At 37.7% G+C, this 26,145-nt stretch overlaps 2 protein-coding genes across 6 annotated transcripts in view; both read left to right on the top strand.

Moving 5' to 3' along the window:
- Positions 1-26,145, top strand: part of LOC119086172 (MAGUK p55 subfamily member 6-like) — a 563,311-nt gene that overhangs the window by 48,960 nt on the left and 488,206 nt on the right. The window lies entirely within an intron of this gene.
- The window catches only part of Mpp6 (membrane palmitoylated protein 6), a 56,419-nt gene continuing 52,481 nt past the window's right edge, over positions 22,208-26,145 (top strand). Inside the window, 2 exon segments of the mRNA XM_037203751.1 lie at positions 22,208-22,242; positions 22,244-22,322. Coding sequence (XP_037059646.1) covers positions 22,208-22,242; positions 22,244-22,322 — 114 coding nt within the window.

A 26,145-nucleotide genomic window follows, 5' to 3' on the forward strand; every position in this document is an offset into this window, starting at 1 on the left:
CTATGCACGAATTTAATGCCTTTCCATCCTAAGCATTTATCATGCATTATGGTTGTTGGCTGTGGTTACTTTCACAAAACTATTATGGATTTCTTTTTCCATCTTTTTTCTTCATGGTTCTTTTATTCTTACCATAGATCTTAGCATCTTATCACAGAATGTTTTGTTTTCCTTAGGAAACCAAAACTGTTCACTTTTTCACTTAAAATACCTCATAGCTTCTCTTTGGTACTTCAATTGTTTCTCTTGCAATTTTCGACAATTATTACATTAAAAAGATTGCTTGGACACACAGACATTTGGCTCTCCTGCAGTCTGGAGGTGGGGAGGAGGAAAAGAGAGAAAGAGAAAGAGAGTCTATACAGCCAAGAGGTGTATATTGTATGGGTACTGTAGACAAACAGTTCATGTCTCTGATAGAACTGAGCAGGGTGATACAAGAGTTAAACAGTGTCAGTTTTATTTTGAAGGCCATTTCCTTCAGGATTTTCCATTTGATATATTCAGACTACAGTTGATAATAAGGAACTAAAACCATGGATAAGGAGGAATGCTATAGTAAGTGATGGAAAACTATTTGTTTTCTTTGTCTGGCCAAGTATTTTTATTTAAAAGTTGAGGAAATAGGAAATCTATATGTGGATTCTTTTTGGATCTTGGTTTCCTTTAGTAGCCACTATTACGGACTAAATGTGATTCTCTACAATTCAGATGTAGAAGTCCTACGTGCAGTGTGATCTTTCTAGGAAGTAAGGCCTAATGCCTTTATGAAGGTGGCCCAGGATAGCACTCAGCTTCACTGTCTGCTGTGAGGATAGCAAGGAAAAGTCAGCAGTCTGCAACTTCAAAAAATGCTCCATGAAACCACACTGGTACCCTTACCATAATTCCACCCTCCATTAACTGTAGGAAACAAACAGAAGGCTATGGTATGGTAGTTCCCTTTGATCAGCAGTTGTTTATTCTTCACTTACTTGTGAGCAACTGCCATCTGAAAATAATAGCATAGTCTAATGACAGATCATGGTATTTTTATTAAGTTGTTATAATTATGTTATTAATCACTGTCCATCTGTTACACTGTGCCTAATTCATAAGCTTCATAATAGTTGTGTATTTGTAGAATTTACAGAGCTCAGTACTATTTGGTTTTGAGCATATGCTAGGCATCTAGTAATGTACACCCATGGAGAAGGAGGCTACAATACTTTGTTACAGCAGTTTAAGCTGGGCAAACAATCACTACAATTGATTTTTTTTAGTTATATAATATAGAGTAATATAATTAAAATGTAAATCTATTATCATTCCTCAACATTTCTTGCAATTCTTTTATGTTTTCCTTGCTTTGCTAGAGGTCAAACCCAGGGCTTTGTGCATACCAGGCAAGTCCTCTACTATCTAGCTACATCCCCAACCATAACTGTGAAAGATTACTTTAAGTAAGAATGTGAGACAAGCAATTTGAAAGAAAGGAAACAATTTATATTTAATAGTTTATTTTTCTTTCATATTCCACTTCACAGTTTATTGGAAAGAAAATACCCGTTAACAATAATTGTCTAGTTAACGTTTACAGTTCTGGGAAACAATAAAAGAGAACAGTACGTCACTTTAACTGTTAATCTGTGCTACCCAGCATCTCTTCAACCCTTCTGGCTGCAAGTAGTTTCTAAATGGTCTCTTTTCTCATTAACCCACAAGTATTCTCTTCTATCATGTGCTATTCTGAGGAAGTCTCTATACCTTTGTAAACTTTGCAGCCGCTTCCAAGTTCCACAAGATTTCTGATCCCCTCAGTTCCTGAGTTGGCTTAACAATGGAAATGATAGTTGGTGTTGACCTACTAAGTTGGTGTCTTGGCTCCCTCAGGACTAATAACAAGCCACATGACATAGTGGCAGGTGTTGGACTGAAACTATATTTTCTCATACTAGTTCTATCTTGACTAGCCAAATACATGGTCTCAAGATTTTTTTTTTTTTTTTTTTTTTTTTTTTGCACATGTTAAAATGAGTCCTCAGTTGTGTTTCCCCTTGGCTTTTCACTTGCAAATTGTCTTTACTGTCCTTCTCTGTAGGCAGGAGAGAAACTTGCCTGATCACAAATACCCAGCAGCCATTTCTTAAATAATTGACTCTGAGGCTTAGTATTACTTATAAATCCTCAGCCGGTAGCTCAGGCTTGTTACTAACTAGCTGTTACACTTAAAAATTAACACATAATTCTTATCTATGTTTAGCTACATGGCTTGGTACCTTTTCTCAGTGCAGCATTCTCATCTTGTTTTCTCTGCATTTGGCTGGTGACTTCTGACTCTGCCCTTCCAGAATTCTCCTAGTCTGGTCACCCCGCCTATACTTCCTGCCTGGCTACTGGCCAATCAGAGTTTTATTAAACGAATTCGAGTGACAAATCTTTACAGGAGCATTATCCCACAGTACTTCTAGCCTTCTGGACATTTTCCTTCTTCTCGTTAAGGGGAAAACAGATTGTTTTGTGGAGGAATCACACAGAGGGTTGCTGCTTATAAGTTATAGTCTAGTTGTAGACTATGGTGCAGTCTGGAAATACTCCATTAAATTTACCTCTATACTTCTATAGACTGATAAAAAGTGTAATATTATTTAGCTTATAGGGTTTTTGTCTTTGTTTTTTAAGACAAATGGGATAGAAAATATCAGAAAAGAAATAACTCCATGTGGAGCAGCTGTTTAAAAGTAGCTCAGCCTCAAAGCTGTATTTAGGGAAACACCACAATGGACAAGAGACCTAAACATAAAATTAAAACATGTTATCTGACCCCACAGGGTAAGGCCGGCCTGACTCAATCATGGTGTGGTTGAAAGAATAGGAGATTGTAAAGGCGTCCACTGCTGGTGTCATTTGACAGCTTTGGTTAATAACTTACCACCTGTAGGTATGTGCCGATATTAACAGTCTCTCGTGGAAACAGTAGTAGGTCTTCCTCGTTCAATTACTATAAACAGAAAATATTTATTTTATCATTCTACATTTGTGAGAGAGTTGTAGAGCATTTAAGAAGAGTTAGAATAAGTCCTCTGACCTGATAGTATTTAAAAGAAGTAGTATAGAATTCAACTTAGTAGTCTCAAACTAGGTACCCTGGAGCTACATGGAGGAGCACTCCAGTGTACATTTCATGTGTGTATATAGCTAAAAGAGGAAGGTAAGTAATTTTTACTTATTTCCACAGTGTCCTGAAGTTTGTTTTCTTTTGGATATCTGTGTGGTTAAGGTAAAGTATTTTTTGTCAGAAATTTTCTTATTTGCAAGAAAAAGGAGTAATTGTTAATGACTTAAAATTTAATAGTTATAAGCCTTAAAGTTTTATAACTTTAGGACACCCGTTAGAGTTATTTAAAGACATTAGTTAATGTGACAGAATGGAATTGCTTATTAAGAAAGTAACTCATGATTAAAAGTACAAATTTAATTCTTATGGCACAGGATATGTTAAGGGATGAATAAGGAGATTAACTCCAAAGAAAAATTTGACCTTAGAAATGATGCCAAATAGAGTTCAGTTTTAGGTTATATTTGGGGGGTGTTGTTTGTTTGTTTGATTAGTTTGGTTTGGTGTTTTGTCTTTTGGTTTGAGACAGAGTCTTACTCTGCAGGCCGGGCTAGCCTGGAATTCAAAGCAATCCTCCTGCTTCAGCCTCCTAGCACTGAGATAGTTCAGAGTTGCCAAGGTTTGTCGCTGTTGCTGTTACGCTTTGTTCCCCTCCCCTTTATTGACTACTGAAGTGTTCTCTTTGTATCCTTTGGAATCTGTACAACTCTTCCCTGTTAGTGACTCTTACAGTAGTGGTGTGTAGGTTAGACAAGCCCTTTGTTAACTACTGTTTTGTTACATAGATACACAGAAATAGAGTAATTGTGTAAGAACTTTAAGATATTCCCAGGTCAAGCCGAGAGCCTTTGAATTGTGCCTGCTTTAAATCTCTGCTCCTTCCTTAGAAGTAGTTCTTATTGTATTTTGTTTCATACCTTTCTAGATGCATACCTGTGCATTTATGTGTTTGTGCCTCCAGAAAACCTCAACTTTTGTTCCTTCATTTCTCTTTCTCTTTTTATGCACGCATGTTTGCCTGTACACAGTGCTAGAGAAGGAAGCATGGCACCTAGGGCTTCATACATGGCAAGCAAGTGCTCTACCTCTTAGCTCTATCTCTAGCCCTCCTTGTTCTTTTTATTTGGGACAGAATATTATTAAGTTGTGCACACTGTCCTTGAATTTACTCTGCAGTTCAGACTGGCACTGTAATTCCCCTGTTTCAGACTCCTGAATAGCTCCAACTGCAGGTCTTTATCATTAGGCCTGGCTCTATGCTTCATTTTCTACAAGTATAAATATACAATATTAATTATTATATTATATTAGTAATATCTGACTATACAGAAATTATATCTTGGAGAAATGTTCATGTTTTTACACATGAGCCCATTTAATTCTTCATTAACTTTAGTAACATTTATTTTACTCTTCCCATTGTTGAGACCATTGGCATTATTTTTAGTTTTTTCCATGTTTTTAAGTAATGCCAAAATGAACTCCTGATATGTTGCCACTTGAGAAGAAATATCCCCTATAACCTGGTGATCTCTTTTAGTTGATAGGAAAATTGTTTCTCTGAAGGATCAGTAAATTTAAAACTTTGAAATTCTTATCATTAGAAACAGCACTCAGATTCTGATAATCCTGGCGTGAAGAGGTTGGGGTTTCCTTTTGCAAATATATATATTTTTTTAAATGTCAAAAATGGCTACTTAGAGATACTGGAAATTGACCAAAAGCAGTTAAAAAATTGAGAAACATTTATTCTTGTAAAACAGATGGATTTGTTATAAGAACAGTGTGAATTTGTGACCTTTTAACCTCAGGCTCTTCACCAGCTAGGTGAGTTGCTGAGGACTGCTTTATCAGTCCTGTGGTAGAATGTTTGTATCCTTCCAAAGTCTTAGGTTAAAATCCCAATCTTCTGTGGGATGGCATTGGTAGGTGGGTCCTTTGGAAGTTGATTGGGTTTAGATTAGTCCATAAGAGTAAAACCTTCATTCACATGGCCCTAAAGAGAAGATGAATGAATGGACAGTGCACAAGAACTAAGATAATCAGCTCTGCTACCGGTAAGTTGGAGGGGAGGGGGTCTTAATGCAAGCTGGGATGGAGTTATAAGGCCTGATGCAAGCTGGGATGGAGTTATAAGTAGGGGTGGCTTGATGCAAGCTGGGATGGAGTTTTAAGGAACACAAAAACCTATTGCTTTGCTGCTGAAAGTGGTAAATTTAATGGGAAACAGAAAACATGCTGCTTTGTTAGTTTAAGGTTATAGGTTTGGTTTTTGTGAACAGAAACTTAACTGATAAATCCCAGAAAGGAGCTGAAGTATGCTTTCTGCACTGGGAGACTCAAGAGAGTCTGGCAAAAAGTAAAGGCTAAGGGACTTGAATTTCCAAGCCCACATGCACACAGACAACCTTTGCCCGTGTCATTGGCTGATCATTAAGCTGCAAAGACCTCTGTACAGCCCCAAGGGAGCCAGGCTAAACTGGACTGAGATATCCTGCCTGTGTGTCATTGAAGGGGACAGATTTTGGCAGGTTAAGACAGATTACTGGAAAAACAAACTAATCCAGTTACTGCAAAATGTTAAGAGTTTGGTGCTCCAGCAAAGCTGCCATGATGAGTGTAAAACAAAAAACTTAGAAAAACTAAGTTATAATCAGTAAAGCAGTCGATAGAAATTACCTGCGCATGAGGTTAGGTCTGACACAAGTATTAAGTTGGTGGTTTTAATATACTGAAAGGATGTAAAGAAAGAGTCAACAGAGAGAGGCTAGCTAGAAGAACCAAATGCAAAGTTTAGATTGAGAAAGTACTGTGTCTGAAACGGCAGGTGCATTGGATAGGCTCAGTAGCAGATGTGAGGAGACAGAATAAATCTGAAGGTCACTAAAATGTCTTTATTCCCACAGAGAGGGAACAGAAAATCAAGGTAAGGGAGAACTTCAGAAGCCGGTGGGGCAGTGTGTAACATTCCAGTGTGTCTTGGGTTGAAAATTCCAGTGAGAGGGGAGAAAAAGGCCAGAAGTAGTACTGGAAGAATTGTGGCACTAAACCATTGCAGATTTCCCCAGTGTTAGAGTTAAGGAACTCACAGGGGTTCCTGTAAGATAAAAGAAGCACAGCAGACCCTGTCTTTTCCATAGTGACTGCCTATAAACCAGGACAGAATCTATGGCACAGCTATTTGCAGACTCTGAAAGTAAATTTGCAGATGGAGAAGATACTGGAAAGTGGCACTAAATCAGTGCTGGTTTGAACTGTTTACCTTTGTGGGGAGGTGGGGTTGACATTCCTTCCGCAGAACTCAGAACAGCTCAGAACCAGGTAGTCAGCGTCAGAATGCCTGAAGAAAATGCTTAAGCTCTGACTTGAAGAGCAGGGAAGGAATGGTAGGATTTTAATATGAACTGCCCTCCAGGCTCCTGTGATGAGGCCGTGGTCCCTATCTAGTGGCACTATTTTGGGAGATGCTGGATTCTTTAGGAGGGTAGGGTGTGGTTGGAAGAAATAGGTCACTGGAGGGCATGTCTTTGAAGGATGTGCCTCATCTTTAATCCTTTGAGTGTCTGTGCATTCTTTCTGCTATGAGATGAACAGGCTCTTCCATGCACTCTTGCTGCCTTGGTGTGAGCCTTACTTACTTCAGGGCAAAGGAGTGAGGCCCACAGACTAACTGAACCCTCTGAAACTGTAGGACCAAATCAGTAATCCCTTTCAGGAACTGTTCCCTCTTTTATTTCAGTCACAGCTAAGTTTCTGAAGGTGAACACAGGAAATTAGTACTAGAGTTCAGTTGTTGGTCATATAGTTCTTAATCCTCTAGAATTGCTTTATGAGTGAAATCCAGAGTTTAGAAATAGTCTATAATGCTGTAATCTGACTGAATATGGTGGGCCATTCCGGGCAGAGCTCAGAAGCCAGAGTATAGATAGAAGCACAGATTGGAAAGGCTGCCCCATAAGGTTATGGTAATGAGGACACTAGCAAGAATTGTGCTAGAACCCTTTCATGTTACTTGCTGAAACAAATAATTTGTCTGTGTTTATTCATGTTCTAAGATTCTGATTGAGGCTGGATTTAGAAATGATAGCCTTTGTGGAGAGGTGGGGTTGGAAGAAATTTCAGGACAATGTAGGAGTCTGTGACACATTGGTTTCTTTTGCCCAGCTTATGGTAAGAATTGAATCAGGAAGCATGGTGCAAAGATCTGAAAATCTTTCAGGTTTGACAGAAAAGCCAGTGTAAAGTTAGGGCTAAGAAGTCATCATTTCTGAATCAGTTAGCATCATTAAAAAGTTAAGAAATTGACCAATGTGTGAAAAAAGCCTTGAGGTTTCTCAGGAAGTGACCAGATCCTATTCCTTGAATGATTAAGGTGTAAAGGTTTCAAACTCATTTGAAAAGCGAGAAGAAAGCTCTGGGTGCTCTGGCTTGGACAGGATCACCTGGGGAAGGAAGTGCTTTTGTGGCTCTCAAATAAATCACAGGTGGAGGTTTATTCTTACTTATAAATGCCCAGGCTTAGCTTGGCTTATTTCTAGCCAGCTTTTCTTAAATTATCCCATCTACCTTTTGCCTCTGAGCTCTTTCCTTTCCTTACTTCTGTATTCTTACTTCCTTTTACTCTTACTCCATGGCTGGCTGGGTGGCTGGCCCCTGCTGTCCTCCTCTCCTTGTTCTGTTGTTTGCTCTTCTTCTCCTCCTCCCAGATTTCTCCTTCTGTTTATCTCTCTGCCTGCCAGCCCCGCCTATCCTTTCTCCTGCCTTGCTCTTGGCCGTTCAGTTCTTTATTGGACCATCAGGTGTTTTAGACAGGCAAAGTAACACAGCTTCACAGAGTTAAAACAAATGCAGCACATCTTTGCATCATTAAACAAACCATTAAACAGCATAAACAAATGTAACACACCTTAAAATAATATTCTACAACATACACATACTTTATAAGATGCTGTGTACTGAAATACTGGTGGGCCACTACTCAAGTCCTGTATTGGCCAGTGGGTGGCATATTTGTGGTACAGACTTGAATGGCATTTGTGAACATTTTAAAGAATTTAGTAATTTCTTAATGATGCTAAACTTATACCAGTGCTACTCTTTGGTATTTACTTGGCAGAAATGCAATTTAAGTTCATAAGCAAGAGTATAAATAAACATGACAAGTTGGAAATAATGAAACAAAAGTGAGAAAAGAGTGGGGGAAAACAACTTATTGTATGGATTTTTTGAAAGATCCTAGTAACAAATACAGTAAACAGTTAAAAAAAAAAACAGAAAAGTAAAGGCATTATGTGTGCTGTGGGATGTTCTGTATGGCAAATGTGTTGCTCTGATTGGTCAATAAATAAAATACTGACTGGCTAATGGCTAGGCAGGAAGTATAGGCGGGACTGACAGAGAGGAGAAAAGAAAGAATAGGAAGGCAGGAGGAGTCACTGCCAGCCGCCGCCAGGACAAGCAGCATGAGCCACATGGCAAGGTATAGATTTATGGAAATGGATTAATTTAAGATATAAGAACAGTTAGCAAGAAGCCTGCCACGGCCATACAGTTTGTAAGCAATATAAGTCTCTGTGTTTACTTGGTTGGGTCTGAGCAGCTGTGGGACTGGCGGGTGACAAAGATTTGGCAAGGCAGGAAAACTCTACCTACAATGTGGGAAGGTCTATTATAAAAGCAAATACTAGAACACAGTTACAGACCCCTAAATACAAACAACTTTAATAAACAAGCAAGAATATGCTTCTCATAGAAGAAACTATATCAAATACCACAGAACACAGCAGTAATAATTGTAGATATGGATATGGATGGGATTAGTCTTTTTTTTTTTTTTTTTTTTTTTTTTTTTTGGTTTTTCGAGACAGGGTTTCTCTGCGTAGCTTTGCGCCTTTCCTGGAGCTCACTTGGTAGCCCAGGCTGGCCTCGAACTCACAGAGATCCGCCTGGCTCTGCCTCCCGAGTGCTGGGATTAAAGGCGTGCGCCACCACCGCCCGGCAGGATTAGTCATTTTTTAAAGACATATTTTCAATTTATCAAATAATAAAAATCTTACTATATAAAATATGTTGTATCTCATAGATCTTATCTAAAGCAAAATTATCTGGAATGGTTAAAAGTAAAGGGCTAACAAAAGGTGTCAGGCAAATGGAGGCAAAGGAGACGGGTAGGACTCTGATGCCAGGCACAGTCCAACACTGAGTTCCTGAGCATTAGGAGTGAGAAAGGAGGGGCATGGGGCACACACCTGTGATCTCAGCACTCAGACAGACGCTGAGGAATCAGCTGTTGAAGACCATCCTTGGGGAGATTTTCAGGTTACAAGGAAACTGTTTAAAACAAACAAAAAGCAGCCTTCCTCCCCCCCCAAAGCAAAAAAGGAAGGAAGAAAGGAAGAAAAAATGAAAAGGGACATCTTTTTATACAGGATAACATTTATAACTGTGTACCAAGTGACATATCAACCACCTTTATGAAACAACTACCGGAGAGACAAGGAAATGTCATTAAATGTACAATAATAGTAAGGGGCTTTAATAAACCATGTGGAATACAGAGTAGATCAGCTGAGCAATTATAAGTGAGGGGCTAGACAATCTAAATCATTACATAGATCTTATTAGATGCAAAGTAATCATTAGATAGATCTTATTAGATATATGGTGGGCTTTGAATCCTTATATTTGGTGGGGAATATTGATTGTTGAGTGCTGGAATATATCAGTAAACAAAAGTAAACAAACTTGTCTATAGTATAGAGCAATGGATACTTATATACAGTGGAAAAAGAGATGTAAGGGGGCAGGAGCAAGAAGGATAATAAAGGGGTACTTCTGGTTCTTCTGAAAGATGAATATTTTCACTATCTTAATGCTTGTAGTATTGCAAATATATATATATATATAAAATATATACTTTTTATATGTAGTTACACTTAACTTCTAGAGAACCTTAAAAAATAAATTACTACAAAAGCATATTATAAGTTGGTATTATTTTTTGAAATGCCAGTTTATAACCATATTGATAAAAATAGTCTCTGACAGAGAAATTCTACATCCAGAAATTTCACCTATAGACATGCCCATAAAACTACACAACAGTTGTAATAACAAAAGTAGTTCTAGACAACTTAAGTGTTTCATATAAATAGGTTAGATAGTGTGTTAGTCTGCACATAAAAGTATTATTTCTTTACACATGCAAATTAAAATCTTAATCAGCTCTATAACGGTGACATATAAGAGGCTGAAGAGATGGCCCAGTGGTTAAGAGCATTCAATGCTCTTACAGAGGACTGAGTTCCCAGCACCTACATGGTGGCTCACAACCATCCATAGCCCTCAATTCCAAGGCTCTGAGGCTGTCTTCTGACTTCAGCCAGCACCAGGCACTCACGATGTGCATATACATAAGCTCAGGAAAAAGTTCCTAAACATACAATAAATCTTTTTAAAAATGAAGTATATATGTTGTTACTTAAGACCTGGAGGAGGCGTTGTGATTAGGAAAGTATACAGTGATGCTGTACCTCAAGCATATAAGATGAACATGTAGAAGCATAGATGTGGTGGTCGATAGAGAAGTACCTGAAAGGAAGTATCAGTCCACAGTTTCAAACAGCCCATAAATCAGCTTTTCATAACTTACTGCTGGCAAAATTGACTTGAACTGACATGACATGAGATTTTTTATAATCTTTATCTACTTAATTGTGAATATTCTTAATTTTTGCTATAATTAATGTCCTATCATGTTTTCTTATATAAAGAATAATGGTAGACCACATCTATGAGGAAAAACGATTAAGCTAAGTAATATTTGTAAATCTGACTAAATTAGTTAAATAATAAAAATTACAGATGGTGATATCTAGATGTTTCCACACTCAGTTGATCTGCAAGATTTTATTTATAGATAATAAAAATAATTTTATGCCAATAAAATTTAACAAATTCCCTAAATGAACACAAATTTGTTAAACTGTTACAAGGAAGAAAATTATTCTTGTGTCTTGAAGAAAAAATAAATCCTCAATTCAGATTTTTCCATAAAGTTACTTAGTTATCCTCACTTGTAGAAGATAACCATTACATCCTACTGTGTATAGAAAATCCAACTGAATCTCAAGGCAGACTATTGATGTCAATAAAAGAATTAAGATTGCTGCACACAAGATTAATCAAAACTAAAATTTTAAGAAATCTTTTTCACAGAATAAGGCACTTAAACATTCAGGAAGAAGTCTGTGAAAAGATGTCAGGATCTTCACACACAAAACCACCAAGTTAGTGAGAGATTAAACATAACAGCTTGATGGTTCTGGAGAGCCAGGAAGCATGTTGACAGCTGTGAGATTTATACCGTGGAGACTCTTGTGTGGCTGCCTCATCTTTGTCTCTCTTTAGGGAAAAGTGTGAATTTTTCTTTAAGAACAAAATATTTATAGAAGAGAGCAGAAGGCCTGAAGGTATTCAAAGTGAATTTAAATTCTATCTTTACATTTGGGGCTCCTAATTTCACATTTTAATGTTTTGATCATTCAGAATAGAACATTTCATTGTTGTCTTTGTGCTGTTGTTGTAGGTGGGGTGGTGGGCGGTGATGTTTCTGATGCAGTGTTGTACTAGGTGGCAGAGACTGACCTGGAATTCACTGTTAGGCCTTCCAAGTGCTAGAATTGCTGACGTGTGTTACTATGTCTGACTAGAATTTATTAGTTTAAAAATTATTTTTTATGAAATCTGTTTCTTTCTGTTTGAGAGGACATCTTTCTGAAAGCATAGTATATCCTGGAAATTGTTTCTAAGAACTGAGATTGACACTGGGGATGGTGGCATTTGTATGTAATCCCAGAATTTGAGGTAGAGGCAGAAAGATCAGAAATTCTAGGTCAACCTAGACTTCATGAAGCTGTCTTTACAAAGAAGTGCCAGAAAGTTACACTAGTCTCTGTTACAAGGTGATTGGTTTATGATGGGAGAATTGATAAATCCATTAAAAACATGGCAGTGTGCTCTTTCTGAATTAATCGTTAGCATAGGGGATCCCCACTGCTTAAATTAAAAAAAAAATATATGGTTTTCTTCATAAAGTTACAGAAACCGTGTAAGTAAATTGCTATGCTTCGAATTGGTTTTTTTCTTTTAATTTTTTTTTCCTGTGGGTGTGTACATATCTAAAGGTCGAAATCCACTCAGGAGTCATTCCTAAGGAACCATCCACCTGTTGCTGTGATGGAACCTTTCAGTGGACTGTGAATTACAATTTGTAAAATAGGCTGGGCCAACTGACCAGCAAGCCCCAGAGATCCTATCTCTCCCTCTCTGGCCCTGGTTTTACAAGTGCCATAAGGTACTGTTGGAGAGTTTTCATGTGTCATTTAGCATGGCGACCTTCTGGCACTCCCTATTTTACAGAAAAAAGAAACAGGCTTGGGAGGGCTGAGTCACATACCCAAGTTCTCAGGACCAGACAAGTGGCAGAGCGGAGGCTCTTAGCCTTTCCAAAGTACTGTTCACCTAAATTCCTGCACATCACACACATACTTCTCTAAGTTGACTTTTTAGAGGAGAAATGGTGTCTCTTATTTTCTTCATCTAACTGTGTGAGAAGTTCTGAATAGAGGGTGAAATACACTGAGCACATTTAAATTTCTACTTTTCTTCTTTGGCTCAGTATAATTAAATGGGAATCTCGGAGTATGGATCTTAACAGTATATTGTCATTTTATAAAATGTTTTCTTTTTGTTTATTTAACCAGTATTTTGTGATCATAACTATCGAGATCTGAACCAGATCAGTGGTTGGTTCTGGGTTCATGCTGGACTCCAAGGAGAAGGGCAGGGAATGAGGAAAATAGTCAACAGCTGAGATCAGGAGAGCTACAAGGGCTGATGACCCCAGCCAGTAAGTTTACTAGTATGATAGATCCTTATGTACCCCTCAAGTGGGGAAGCAGAAAACAAATCAGTAAGGAGCATCAGACAGCAAATTATGAGAGTTCGAGTCCCTCTAGTAGGCAAAGCATTTCACATCTCAGTGTCTGAAACATTTGACCACATCTTTACAGGGAAAATGTCAAGTTCAAGGCCCTGGCCCAGGCCCCTGGAGCTTTGGGGGCAGACCCTGAAGGGAACAGAAGCACAGCACTCCTTGTTATACACACAGGACCTTTGGCCCTGCCCAGCCCCCAACAATGATCAGTCTTCTTTCAAAGTCTGATCTTAAGGAAGCATCCCCATTTCAGTGGGTTCTTCTTGTTATGTCTTTTCTTGTTGTTTTATTTCATAAAAGAATTTTGTTTCTCTATTACAAGCACATGACAATTATCTAAATGACTTTTGGTGCTTCTGTAAAGTTTTTCCAAATATGTAGTGAGACTTTTTTTTTTAATATGGCATTTCACTGATTTTGTAAACTAGGCAGCAGGTATCAGGTATGTGATTATTTTATGTTTAAAATATAAATAATTCTAACATCTTGATTTAATGCCCTAAGTTGTCATATTTTCGCTTGGGAAATTCAGTTTCTTGAATTAAATGGGTGTGAACATAGCATCAAATGTGGTAACAAAAAGATTTTTAATATTAAATTATAATCTAGTCCTAACTGAATACTTAGAATAGTTCACTTGATTCCTTACAGTTCTAAAACTAAGTAGAAACACTTTTGTAAAGTTCTGTTATGGAACTTTTAGAAAAGAACATAGATAGTTAAGTATCGTTCATTTTATTAAAATTACTTTACATGGTGTTCTAGAATGCTTAGAAGTAAAACAGTAGAAAATACTACTGTAAAACTATTCCACTTCAGTAATATAAACAGTTAAACACAGCACTTCTGTCTTCCCTTGTGAAATAATTCATAGGAGTAAATACATAGTTTGAAAACTGTGTTTGTTGAGATACACTGAAATGCTACATTTTGGGTTGCTGAAATACATTATTGAGAACCTATAATGTACCAAACTGCATCTTAGTTCTTTGGGATTCAGGTAGGAGCAAGACAGGTGTGATTTCTGCACTTCTCAGGATTTCACAGGAAACTGCTTTGAACAAAATCACATATAATTGTATGGGTTTGTCAGAATTACAGAGTACTATGAATATATGTATATTAAGAAAAAAATGGTAATTGGAGCAACCAGTGAGGTTGAAATTTTACTTCTAAAAGATGAGTGTGACTAGGCTGTGCAAAGGCCGTTGTCTGTAAATGGTGGTAACAGGAGAGGTTTTGGGGCAAGGCTAAGGAAGGCTTGGGTGGTTAAAGCTATAGAGTTGGTGTAGATTGAATCCAACAATGTATTAAAAGGCTTAAAATCTTCCTTTTAATTACTTCCTTTTGGGTCATTGCCATGGTTTGGATCTGTAATGCCACCCAAAGGTTCCCAACCCATGGCACTATTGGGAGGTGGCAAAACATTTAAGAAGTAGGGCCTCATGGGAGATTTTTGAGGGCATGCCCTCAAAAGGAGTTCTGGTACCTTGGTCTCTTTCTTTCTTGTCCTGGCTATGAGGTAAACAGCTCTGCGATGTATTGGGCTTCTGCTGTAGTATGCTATTAAAGGCCCAAAGCCATGGGGAAAGTGGTTCTATATGAAAACTTCAAAACTGTAAGCCAAATAACTGTTTTCTCTTTTAAGTTGCTTGTCTCAGGTATTTGTAACAGCAAGAGAAAGCTAATAGTTACAGATTGGCTGCAGTGATAGTCTGGGCAAGATACGATTATAGCTAAGGAAAGAATGGATAGATTCAAAAGAAATAATGTGAGAGGAGGGTTGGCTCGTTCCTTTGTCTGAGTTTCAGCTTCTACCACTTTAGAGCTTATGTTTATGTTGGCCTGACAGTTTTCTCCCTAGCATTCTTTTTCTTCATTTTTTTTTTTTTAACTCTTACTGATGCTTTGCTGGTATTCTAGGAGGAGTCTTGAAGGGAATAGACACAGTAATGAAGTTGAGTAATCAGTCTGCTGTGTTGTGTACTGAGTTTCATTGAGGTACTTAGTTTAAATAGTTATCTGTTGCTGTGACAGTGCTGCACACTTCCTAGTGTTTGGTGGCCGACAGCTCAGGAAACCCCAGGTAGTTAGGTTTTTCAAAATGTACAGCGAGTTTTCTATATCTTCCATTTCAAGTAAACTTTTTAACTTAAAAAACCTATTGGAATATCTATTATGTTTCATTCTTTTTTTTCTTAAAGAATAATTTGAAAAGAATTGGCATCTTTTTTATTTTAGTGATTCTTACTATAGAAATTGTCCTCAATATATTTGAAAATGACATATATAGTGTAACTTTATGATTTCCTTATATCTGAACATCATATTTTACCTTTAGGGAAAGTATTGATTTTTCTCTTTTGATCTGATATATAGCCACTCAGAAAATTCATAATGAAATAGCTATTTATTAGCATATTTTAATTGTAATGTAACTGACTGATTTCTATTTCCCCTTTTAGTCACTCACCCTTTGCGTTTCTGATTTTCCACTTTGTGAAGTTCAATCTTTCATTTTTTTTTGGTTTTCTTTTTAACATCTCCTGACTATCCCCCCCCCCCAGTTCTTCACCCTTCCCTCTCCTTTCAGCCCCCTCTGTCCCTTAGAGGTTTTACTTGATCCACAGTGGGTTTGTTTCCTCCTATTTTCTGTCTCCCTCACTATGCCCTCCCTCGCTGTTTGCCCCTCCCTCTTTTGGTAGGAATCAAACCCAGGCCCTACATGCAGCTAGACAGGCGCTCTACTCCCAGCTCCATCTGCAGCCCTTTACCCTTTTCAAGACCTTCCCTCAGCTTTATCTTGTTGCACTTTTGTTTCCTGCCCCGGCTCTCTGTCTTTCCATTTTCTCCTCCCACTGCCACCCCACTACACCTCAGTGGCTCTTTGGAGCTTAGTGCTTGTGCTTGTTTGAATTTGACACCTTGTTCATGGAGGTGGGTTTCCTAAATGCTAGTTCTTGATCTGTTCATGTTTGAGATTGGAGGACTACAGTAAATACTAGCTTTTCTCTCGCTCAGATAAAAGTCTCATTTTCTACACCTGATTAAGAGGTCTCTCCTCCAGGCATTATGGAGGAGTGGAATGGTCAAATAGCTTCTTCTGAACTCTGAGACTTTCCTTTCTTCCTGGAATCTGAATAAATTGAGGGCATCTCTTTGCTTCACTGACGCCTGACCTATTGCCTGGCCCAACTCCTCAAAGCTCCCCATGGCAGAGCTTATTTCATACAGGAAACACTTGCATACACAAGTGTTCTCCTGTTGTTAACTATATCTGATTTATTTCATACTTTAATATTTGGAGTATTCCTGTCTTCTGCTTAGGGCTTCTTTGTTTTGTTTTAAAACATGAAAGTACTTTATTGGAAGTTTGGGCATAAAAGGACTTTGGTGAAAAAACAAACAAAAAAACCACCCTTGTTTCTGTTCAAAACCATTAAATAGCAGAAGACACATCTGTAAGAAACAGTTCAGACTCTGTTGCCTATAATATTGGAGAGAAAGAACAGAATCCCTCACGTAGTCTGTTGGGTCCAGTCCGCTGTTACCCTTTGTTAAATGTCCTCAGGCTTCCTCTTTGTGCATGTGTCTTTAGAATAATGTAGCTGAAAAGAGATATGTATTAGGTTTTTATTAGAAATTCATCCAGTAGCTGACCATGTTGGCACAAGCCTTTAATTTCAGCACTCAGGAGGCAGAGTTTGAGGCCAGCCTGGTCTGCAGCGTGAGTTTCAAGACAGCCAGGGCTACACAGAGAAACCATGTCTCATAATTTTTTAAAAAATTATATTTAAATCTTATTTTAAAAAGTCTCATCAAGTGAAAAGCTAAGCTGGTGGGACAGGTCTGTATTTCTGTACTCAGGGTACAGAAACAAAATACAAGACCGGCCTGGTCTACATAGTGAGTTTCAGGACAGTCAAGACTACATAGTGAGACCTTGACTCAGAAGAGAAATGAGGAAAAGGGAGAGGAAAAAGAAAACACAAGGGAAGTAAAAATTAGTTAAGGATGATTGGTAGCTTTTATACTGTCAAGATATAATTATAATATAAACTCAAAATAAAAAAACTATAAATAAATAAAATCTGAGCTTCCAAAATGGGGGGGGGGGAGGATTGGTACTTTATTAATGTTCTAATACTATTCCATATGATCAAAAGCAGTAGCAATGTATGAGGATCTTAAAAATAGTCCAGGGTGTGTAGTCTCTATCATTTTTCTACCTAGAGGTAGGTGGATCTCTGTGAGTTTGAGGCCAGCCTGGTCTATATATCAGGACAGCCTGGTCCATGTAGAGATTATGTCTCAATAAAAAGGAAAAGAAAAGAAGATAGAAATAGCAAGTGAAAGAAGGCTTGAGTAGCAAGTCTCCCCAAACAAAACAAAAACCTGTTTACAGATCTGATTAGGTGAAATGATTAAGAAATCTGGAATAGGTCCTACTAGGGAATGGGAAAGTGTTAGGAGATGGGCATGTAGGTGGAGTGCTGTTTTTTTTTTTTTTTTTTTTTTTTGTTTGTTTGTTTGTTTTGTGTGTGTGTGTGTGTGTGTGTGTGTGTGTGTGTGTGTGTTTTAATTTTTGCTCTTTGGGGGCCCACCACCCAGCTCCCAAATAAATACATGGAGATTTATTCTTACTTATGAATGCCTGTCCTTTAGCTTGGCTTGTTTCTAGCCAGCTTTTCTTAAATTATCCAATCTACCTTTTACCTTTCTTTATTCTATATCTCTTGATTTCCTTCTTACTCTGAGTCTGGCTGTGTTGCTGTGTTGCTGGGTGGCTGGCCCCAGCATCCTCCTCTCCATTGTTTCATTCCTCCTCTCACTCTTCTCTTATTTATTCTCTCTGCCTTCCAGCTCCACCTGTTCTTTCTCCTGCCTATTGGTCATTCAGCTCTTTATTAAGACCAATCAAGTGTTTTAGACAGGCAAAGTAACACAGCTTCACAGAGTTAAACAAATGCAACATAAAAGAATGCAACACATCTTTGCATCATTAAACAAATATTTCACAGCATAAACAAATGTAATGCATCTTGAACTAATATTCCACAGCTTGGGTAGGCAGCATGAACAGAGAGAGCTGCATTTCATTATCAGCCCTTATTTGTGTAGTCTGGCTTTTGATATTGGTGAAATTATTATGGCCACTCTATGTAGTTAAAAGGAAGATTTATTTAGTGGGTAACTTACAAAAAAGGGAAAGGTAGGTTGTGGGGCCTGGGAAGGTATATCGAAGTCCAGCAGTGTTCTCTGGAGCTCTGCTTGGTCAACCTCCACCGTCTAGGGTCCCAGAACAGAGAGCACGCGCTGGCCCACCCAGATCTTGGGTCTCTTGGCCCCTCCCTTGGCCCCGCCTTGTAGGCATGACAATATATATAATATATATATATATATATATATATATATATATATATTATATATATATATATATATAAAGTTGTAACTATAACTGCTAGTCTTCAATTCATCAAAGACCTGAGAAGGAATATAATGGTACCTGAGAAATGGTAGATGGATGCAAGTAACTTTCAGGAATCTTGCAAGAGTAGACCGAGACAGCTGGCAGCCTGGACAGTCACCTAATGTTTCTCAGCATTGTTGGTGCATTCAAATTGGCTACAGGCCTAGAGTATCTGAACAGACCATTTTCAGAAGCAGGAATTCTGAAAGACCATCTTACCCTGTCTTGGCAGAGTACAGTGGTCACTTTTCTTGTGTCCTGCTTGTCCAGAAAGGACAGCATTGTATTCGTACTGTCAGCAGTCGAGGCAAGGGCAGTTCTTTGCCAGTAGGCCATTTTGTGCCAAGAAGACAAACTTCCAAATGGAAATGTCTTAGAAGCCCAACATTCTCTCCGGTGCAGCCAGGAGCAATTGTGTCTCACATCAACAGAATTCTAAGTTATTTAAATGCCATATTTCTAGGTCTATGAAGTGTTTGAAGATTACCTGTCCATCTGACCTATGTATCTGTAAATTTGGATAACCTAACTAGCATAACTATAGAGATGACAAGCATAGGTGACTATAAATCTGTAAGTCTTATCTACCTAAATAACCTAAGAACTGAGGCTTCATGTAAACAAGGTAAACAGTCTATAAGCAAATGTATGGTGAAGAACGATGACTTCAAAATTGTGATAGTACACAAGATATTTATAACAGAGGTAGGACTATATAGTGCGATATGCAGTATGACAGTAATCTTAAATAAATATCAATATACCAAATATCCTAAACAGAAGTAGAACATACATAAAGTATGACAGATATAAATTTACATTTGTATCAATATACAAATATTTCAAATAAGAGTAGAAATATATGTACATTATAACAAATTTAATTCTGTATTTGTATCAATATACAAATTTTCTTAAACAGGAATATAAAAATAGTTTACATTTGTATCAACATATAAGAATCCATAACAGTGCAAATTATCTAAGGCTGCTATTTTACTAAATTCGTTTACTAGTATATACAATAATCTACCATAATCCATTCCATTTCTTCTTTTACCTTTTTTTTTTTCAAGAATACTGAGTCTAATTTTCTTCCACCCCCAACCCTGTAGCCATCATCCATAACCCTGAGAATTATGAAACCTAAGGGAGAAGGGGCGTCGTTTTCTTAGAATTGCTTCCTGCTGTTTAGGGGTGATGTTATCTCTGTTGGGTACTGTGAGAAAACTCAGATAGTTAAATCTCAGTTAGACTAACTGTAGGTTCTGCAGCAAGTCTTAGAGTAATGGGTAAGATTGTCTGAAATTCTGGCAAGAAGTGTAGTATGATGATGATTAGCATGGTATCATTCTGGATTGGGTAGAGTTGTTGTTGTTGGGGCCCCATCTTCCTTCTGGAGACTTCTGTGGCCTTGAACTCACAGAGATCCAGAGGGATTTCTGTCTCTGGAATGCTAGGATTAAAGGCGTGTGCTATCACTGCCTAACTAGTGGCTTTTCTGTTCTCTGACCCCAGATAAGTTTATTAAGGTACACTTCAGAGATTGTTATTGGAAAAACTTATTTGTTATCAAAATGGAAAGTTTGGATTTAAAGAGGACATAACATGTAAGAAAGGATTCTGAGAAATCAAGAGTAAGCATGGAGAGAATTAGAATCTTGAAGCCTCAATGGGGGTTGAATTTCCAGATCAAAGCTGGAATGGCTACCCACTACATCTTGATGTTTGTGTTTGTTTAAAATGAAAAATAATTGTGATTAAATAGCTACAGTATTAGTTTATTTTTAAAGAAACATCAAAATGAGCTAAAATGGTAAAATTTAGGAATGTGATATCTATTAAGAACAGGAGTTTGTGTTAACATTTTATATATGTTTAATTGACCCAGCAACGGTTTTATATGACTAGTTCGTCCAGTTGTTAGGGGGAAGAGCTTTCTTTTATTGAAAGTCTTGTAACGCTGGCCGATAATCTGTGGATTTACTTCTGGAGTTTAACTATTTCTGTATTTGTACTAGTGCCACACAGTTGTGATTGCTGTAGCTTTTGGACAGGTTTTGATTGTCCCTCGGGGCCTAAGCACAGGATGTCCTTCCATTTTATTGAGGACTTTATTCATTCTTTAATGTTTTGTGAGGTTTTTACATAAATATTCATTTTTAGGGGTGTGTGTGTGTGTGTGTGTGTGTGTGGTGTGTGTGTGTGTGTGTGACAGAGAGAGAGAGAGAGAGAAGAGAGAGAGAGAGAGAGAGAGAGAGAGAGAGAGAGAGAAGAGATTGCATGTGTATGTGTGGCGGTCAGAAGACACTGGAAAGAATTGATTCTCTCTCCCACCACATATGTACCGGGAATTGAACTCTGGTTCATCAGGTTTGCTGGCATGCCTTTACTTGCCATCTAAGAGTCCCTCCCTCAGTTTACTACTTCTGTAAATGTGTTTGTTGTGTATTAGGATTTCCATATGTAAGAACTTATCATTTTAAAGGAAAATAGTCACATTTAACCCTTTCCTGGATGCTCTGGGTTTCTTTTTCTTATCTAGTCGACTGGTTAGAAACACTGCTGGTTTTACAGTAAAGGGGAAAGCCATGCCTTGGTCCCTTCTAAACATGGAGTGCTTTGCCATTAAGGATGGTGTAAGCTTCATATTTTTATAGATGTGAGATATGCATGTACTGGGTAAGGAATTTGTTTGTAAGTTTTGTTAATGCTTTTTAGGAGGAGGAGAGGGATTTGGGAGTGTTTTGTTTTTTCACATGAATGTTTTGGATTTTGTCAAAACACTTTCTTGTGTATCTGTTTCAAATGCCCTTGGTTCTGTTCTATTATATTGATTGACTTTCTTATAGTGCATTCTGGATAATTTATTTATATTTGACATTTATGTACAATCCTTTCTATATATTTCTAGTTTACTTAGCTAGTATTTTATCTTTACATCTATATTTCTAAGTGATATTAGCTGTAATTTTCTTAAGAGTGAACTTGTCTGGGAGAACCAAAGTACCTAGTTTCAGAGAATGAACTAACAAGAGTGCTCTTGCCGGGCATGGTGATGCCCGCCTTTAATCCCAGCACTCTGGAGGCAGAGGCAGGGGATTTCTTGAGTTCCAGGCCATCCACAGCTACGTAGTGAAAACTTCTCTCAGCTTCCTCACCCACCCCACAAAGCAGAGTGTTCTTACATTATTTGAAAAGTTTGTCAAGTTTTAGTTTTAATTCTGTTTTTAAATGTTTGGTGGAATTTACCAGTGATCTGATTTTGGGCGTACGGGAATTTTTTGTGTGTGTGTTTTATTAATTTAATCTTTATGCTTTGTATAAGTCTTCAGATTTTTCATTTCCTCTTAGGTAGTATCTTCAAATTTTGGTGGGGGGGAAGCTAATGAGTTTTAAGTATGTGTTATTAAGTGTAGTCCTATAAAATCAAAACCATATATAAACATTGATCCAGTTCATGGGATCAATGTGAAACTCAGTGTTTAACAATTTATTTTTTTGAATAAGATTTTTCAAAAAGAGTTTTGCTATTTCTTTTTATTTGTATGGCTTTATACTCTTCCTCTATAATGGTCTGGAATTTGAGTATTCTTTTATTTATGTATTCACTAATTCTTATTTGGCTTTTGTCTCATCAGAAATGCAGCAAGTTTTGGAAAACCTAACGGAGCTGCCCATCTACAGGAGCAGAAGAAATAGACCTAATTTTTCTCAAGGGGATTATGGAGAATCCTATTGTGAAATCACTTGCTAAGGTATACTAGTTTATTCATAAGATTACTGAAGGACTGTGAAAATGGTTTTTATGGAAATCTTTTCAGTGATCACCATTTTGGAATTTAGTTGATACACCTTTTTGCATAGTTAGCCAATAGCATGTCTCATGATGAAATGTTAATGTATGCAAAGGTAAGGTTTACTTGCCTTTTCTATTCTGCTCTTAGAAAACGGGATGACTCTTAGCTTTTGACCAGTACCTTATAGCTAGACAAGTCATAACAGCACAGGCTGAGCTGGAACCTGGGAAAGGGATTTTGATTCTGTCTTTACTTTCAACCAGCAAGGTATTGTTTTTTTTTTTTTAAAAAGAAAAAAAAAAAACATTGTAGCTTAATACCTGTTTACTTAACTTATACCTGTTAATTTGAATTTTTAATCACTTTTTTTAGTTCTTTTATTTAATTTTATTTTTGAAATTTTAGATTTTTCTTTTGTAACCCTCATATTTTAGATGTGTTTTCTTAATCAACTCTGGAGCAAACTTTATTAACTCACTTAATACACACATACTTTTTTACAGTCATATTTGTAGTTCTGTTTTATTTCACTTAAAATTTCTGAATAATACTTATTTGAACATCCAAGGAAGCTCAGTATATTTCTTGCTTGTTTCACACCCTGCTGGCTCACACCTTAGAGTTGACTGTTCCAGGGGCTTTTGCTTTTAGAAAACCATTCTGATGGTCTTCCAGCTCCTTTCATGGTCCACCTTCTCCCTTTTGTTTTTCATTGTACTATTCGAATGCTGATCTCACCTAGGTGGGTTTTTTGTTTGTTTTTTATCTATGTGTTAAGGCTTCTGAAAACAATTTTTCCTTTTCCATTGGTGAATACTGAGTTAATGTGGCTCCTTCATCATAGTTACTCAAGATGAGCTCGTGTAGTAAAAACATATTTTCATAATTGTATATATTTAATATTGCTGTATTTTCATAATATAAAGGATAGTATTTACTTTCATATTCTGACTTCTTGTCCTATACCTTACCAGCTTGTGTTGAGGTACAGCTTCAGGGCCTGTGGAAGTAAGAGGAGCTATTTAAGCCCATACTGAAAATGGATTGCTTGAACTCCTGTTGGTACTCTTGTTCTACTCTTTCCTTATCTTACACTGTTGATTGTTACTTTTATTGTCTCTGAATCACTTTTGTACCTGCTCTCATGTTAACTTAAGGCTTTTATGTAGAGTTAGAAATTTTAATAACATGTCAGACATTTTACAGTATGCTTGTAGTTCCTAAGGTCTTTAAAATGCACTAGAGTAAATGAGAGGGATAAGGGTTAAGGGTTAGGACAGGTATCCTGTGGGAGCCCACAAAAGTTTCCTAGTGAGATCCGAGCTTGCTTTACACAACAGGCTGCATAAGGGATGATGGACCACGTGCACGGTTACCAGGTGTTTGGAAGGGTCTGCACTTGGTTGTGCTAGGGAGCGGTCTTTTGCTCCACCCCTTGGCATTTCTATAAATAGCCCTTTAGAAGATACAGAAGGGGCTGCTGGGTTTTGACCCAGGCCCTCTGAGGCTATCCTGTGTTTCTATCTGTCTCTCCCTCCATATTTCTATCTAAATATTCTTACTTCTCCCTACTTAAGATACCCTGGAGGGGGAAGTGGGAGCTGGTCTCCACAGTATTCTAACCTTGTCTTTTAAGTTCTGTGCTCTATTTATTCTAACGTGGAGTGATTGTGTGTATTTATTCCCAACAACTTCTATGAGTGAAAAATGGATTGGTTGTGCAACCTATAACGGACTTTCAGGGATCACCAGATCACCATTCTTAGCAGTTGAAATAGTTGGTTTACTTTGGAACACATGAGGAGCAACTGTACTCCTTTGATTAAAAGTAAAGGCTGGGCAGATAACTCCGGTAAAGTGCTGTGCAAGTGTGAGTACCTGAATGCAAACCTTCAAACCCACCTAAAGCCTGGAGTAGCTGTTGTGTGTTGTGTGTGTGTGTGTGTGTGTTTTAAGAAGCAGCAGCAGCAGCATCAGAGAGAGAGAGAGAGAGAGAGAGAGAGAGAGAGAGAGAGAGAGAGAGACTTTGTTTCAAATAAGGTGGAAGGCTGATACCCAAATTGGTCTCTTCACCTGCTCTGTGCATAGTGGGTATATGTACTTGCTCTTGTCTGCTCTCATGTCCCTCCCGTCTAGTGTCTCTCTCTTACACACACACAGCATAGGTTCACAAAAGATGGGAAAAAAACATAATCGATCAATGATATTCAACATTGACGCAGATTTTTAATAAAAGCAGTGGTAAATACTCATATAGCCTAAAGAATTTGTAGAGTGAAGGGGAATTTCTGCTTCTAAGTAAGTCACAGCAATCCATTTCTCTCATTGCAACAATAAAAATGGAAGAGAGGAGCTAGACATGCTGAAGGCAGGATTATGTGACTGATACTCAGCAGAAAACAGCAGAAGTGGTACTGTGAATTTCCTTTCAGTAGAATTTGTCAGTAAGAACTTGAACATGGCATTAGCCATCTTAACAGACAAAGAAAAGAGAAGACATGTAAAATACTGACAATAGAGAATCTGAATCAAATCCAATTGACATTTTAACACTCAAGTAGAGTATTTGAAATGATCTCATTTGATGGGTTTAAGTATTAGAAAACTAGATAACAGAAGGAGAGAATCGGTAAATCTGGAAATAGATCAACTGAAAGACTCCAGATGAAATTCATAGAGAGTCCAACCAAAATATAGAATAGTGAATGTTCTTGTGTGTGAGATGCACCACAAGCTCTAATATGTGTGTGTATTTTCCATCCCAGACAAGAACAGGGAGAGAAAGTAGAAACGGTTTAAAAGTGTGCTAATCGAAAGTTGATGAGTGTTAGTCTCGAACATTGACAGATGGCTGACTGAGGTGCCTGTTTGACACATCAGAGTGGACGCTGCTCCCAGTTCTCCAGCATCCCCAGCCTCGTAAGTGCAGAGTCCTTCTGACTGGCGTGCCCTGTCATCTACCCAACACCCTCCGGCCTTTGAGCTGCTCTTTCTCCAGCGTCTCTTCCCATGTAACTTGCCATTTTGGCTCCCTGCCTCTTGACTCCTGGTCCCTCTCCTGTCCTCCTCTCTTCCTCTCCTGTGCATCCCCACACCCAACGTGGCCTGGTTCAGTCTGATGACCTGGTTCATTATGGACCCTTCTACATGCCTCTGGCTGTTCTTTCCCTCATATCTACAATAAATGACAATACCTTGGAGCAGTCATGTCCTCATTTTCGTTCAGTGAGTAATATAAACTGACAGATTCAAAAGCTAGTGAGAAATAAAAAGAAAACATCTAAATCTTGAAATTTAAATACAAAGTAAAATTTATAAAGATGAGAGAAGAAAGACAATTAGGAAAACATGGGTAATAATAAAACAGGAATTCTGAAATTCCTAATGAGGAATTGAGATTTTTTTTCTGATAACAAAAAGGAAACACCAACAACTTTGTGTTCCTTTCCAGCAAAAACAACCTTCAAAATACTAAATAAGATACTTTTTTCCAGACAAAGAAAATGAATCTTTATTCTACAAAAAAATACAAGAGAAAGTTCTTCTGACAGAATGACAAAGAAAGGGATCGTTTGTGGATAAACATAAAATATGCTTTTAAGATGAAGCACTGCCGTATAACATAAATACTGCACATGTGTACGTGTGCATATAATAGCTTCAAAAGAGGAAGGACTTAGGTGTACTGGCCACACCTAGAAAAGCAGTACACCCGAAAAGCAGAGTCAAAATCATCTTTAGGAAAATCCCCAAATTGTTAGAATTAAATACTATCTCTTAG

This window comes from Peromyscus leucopus, chromosome 3, assembly GCF_004664715.2.
Source record: "Peromyscus leucopus breed LL Stock chromosome 3, UCI_PerLeu_2.1, whole genome shotgun sequence".
Lineage (NCBI taxonomy): Eukaryota > Metazoa > Chordata > Mammalia > Rodentia > Cricetidae > Peromyscus > Peromyscus leucopus.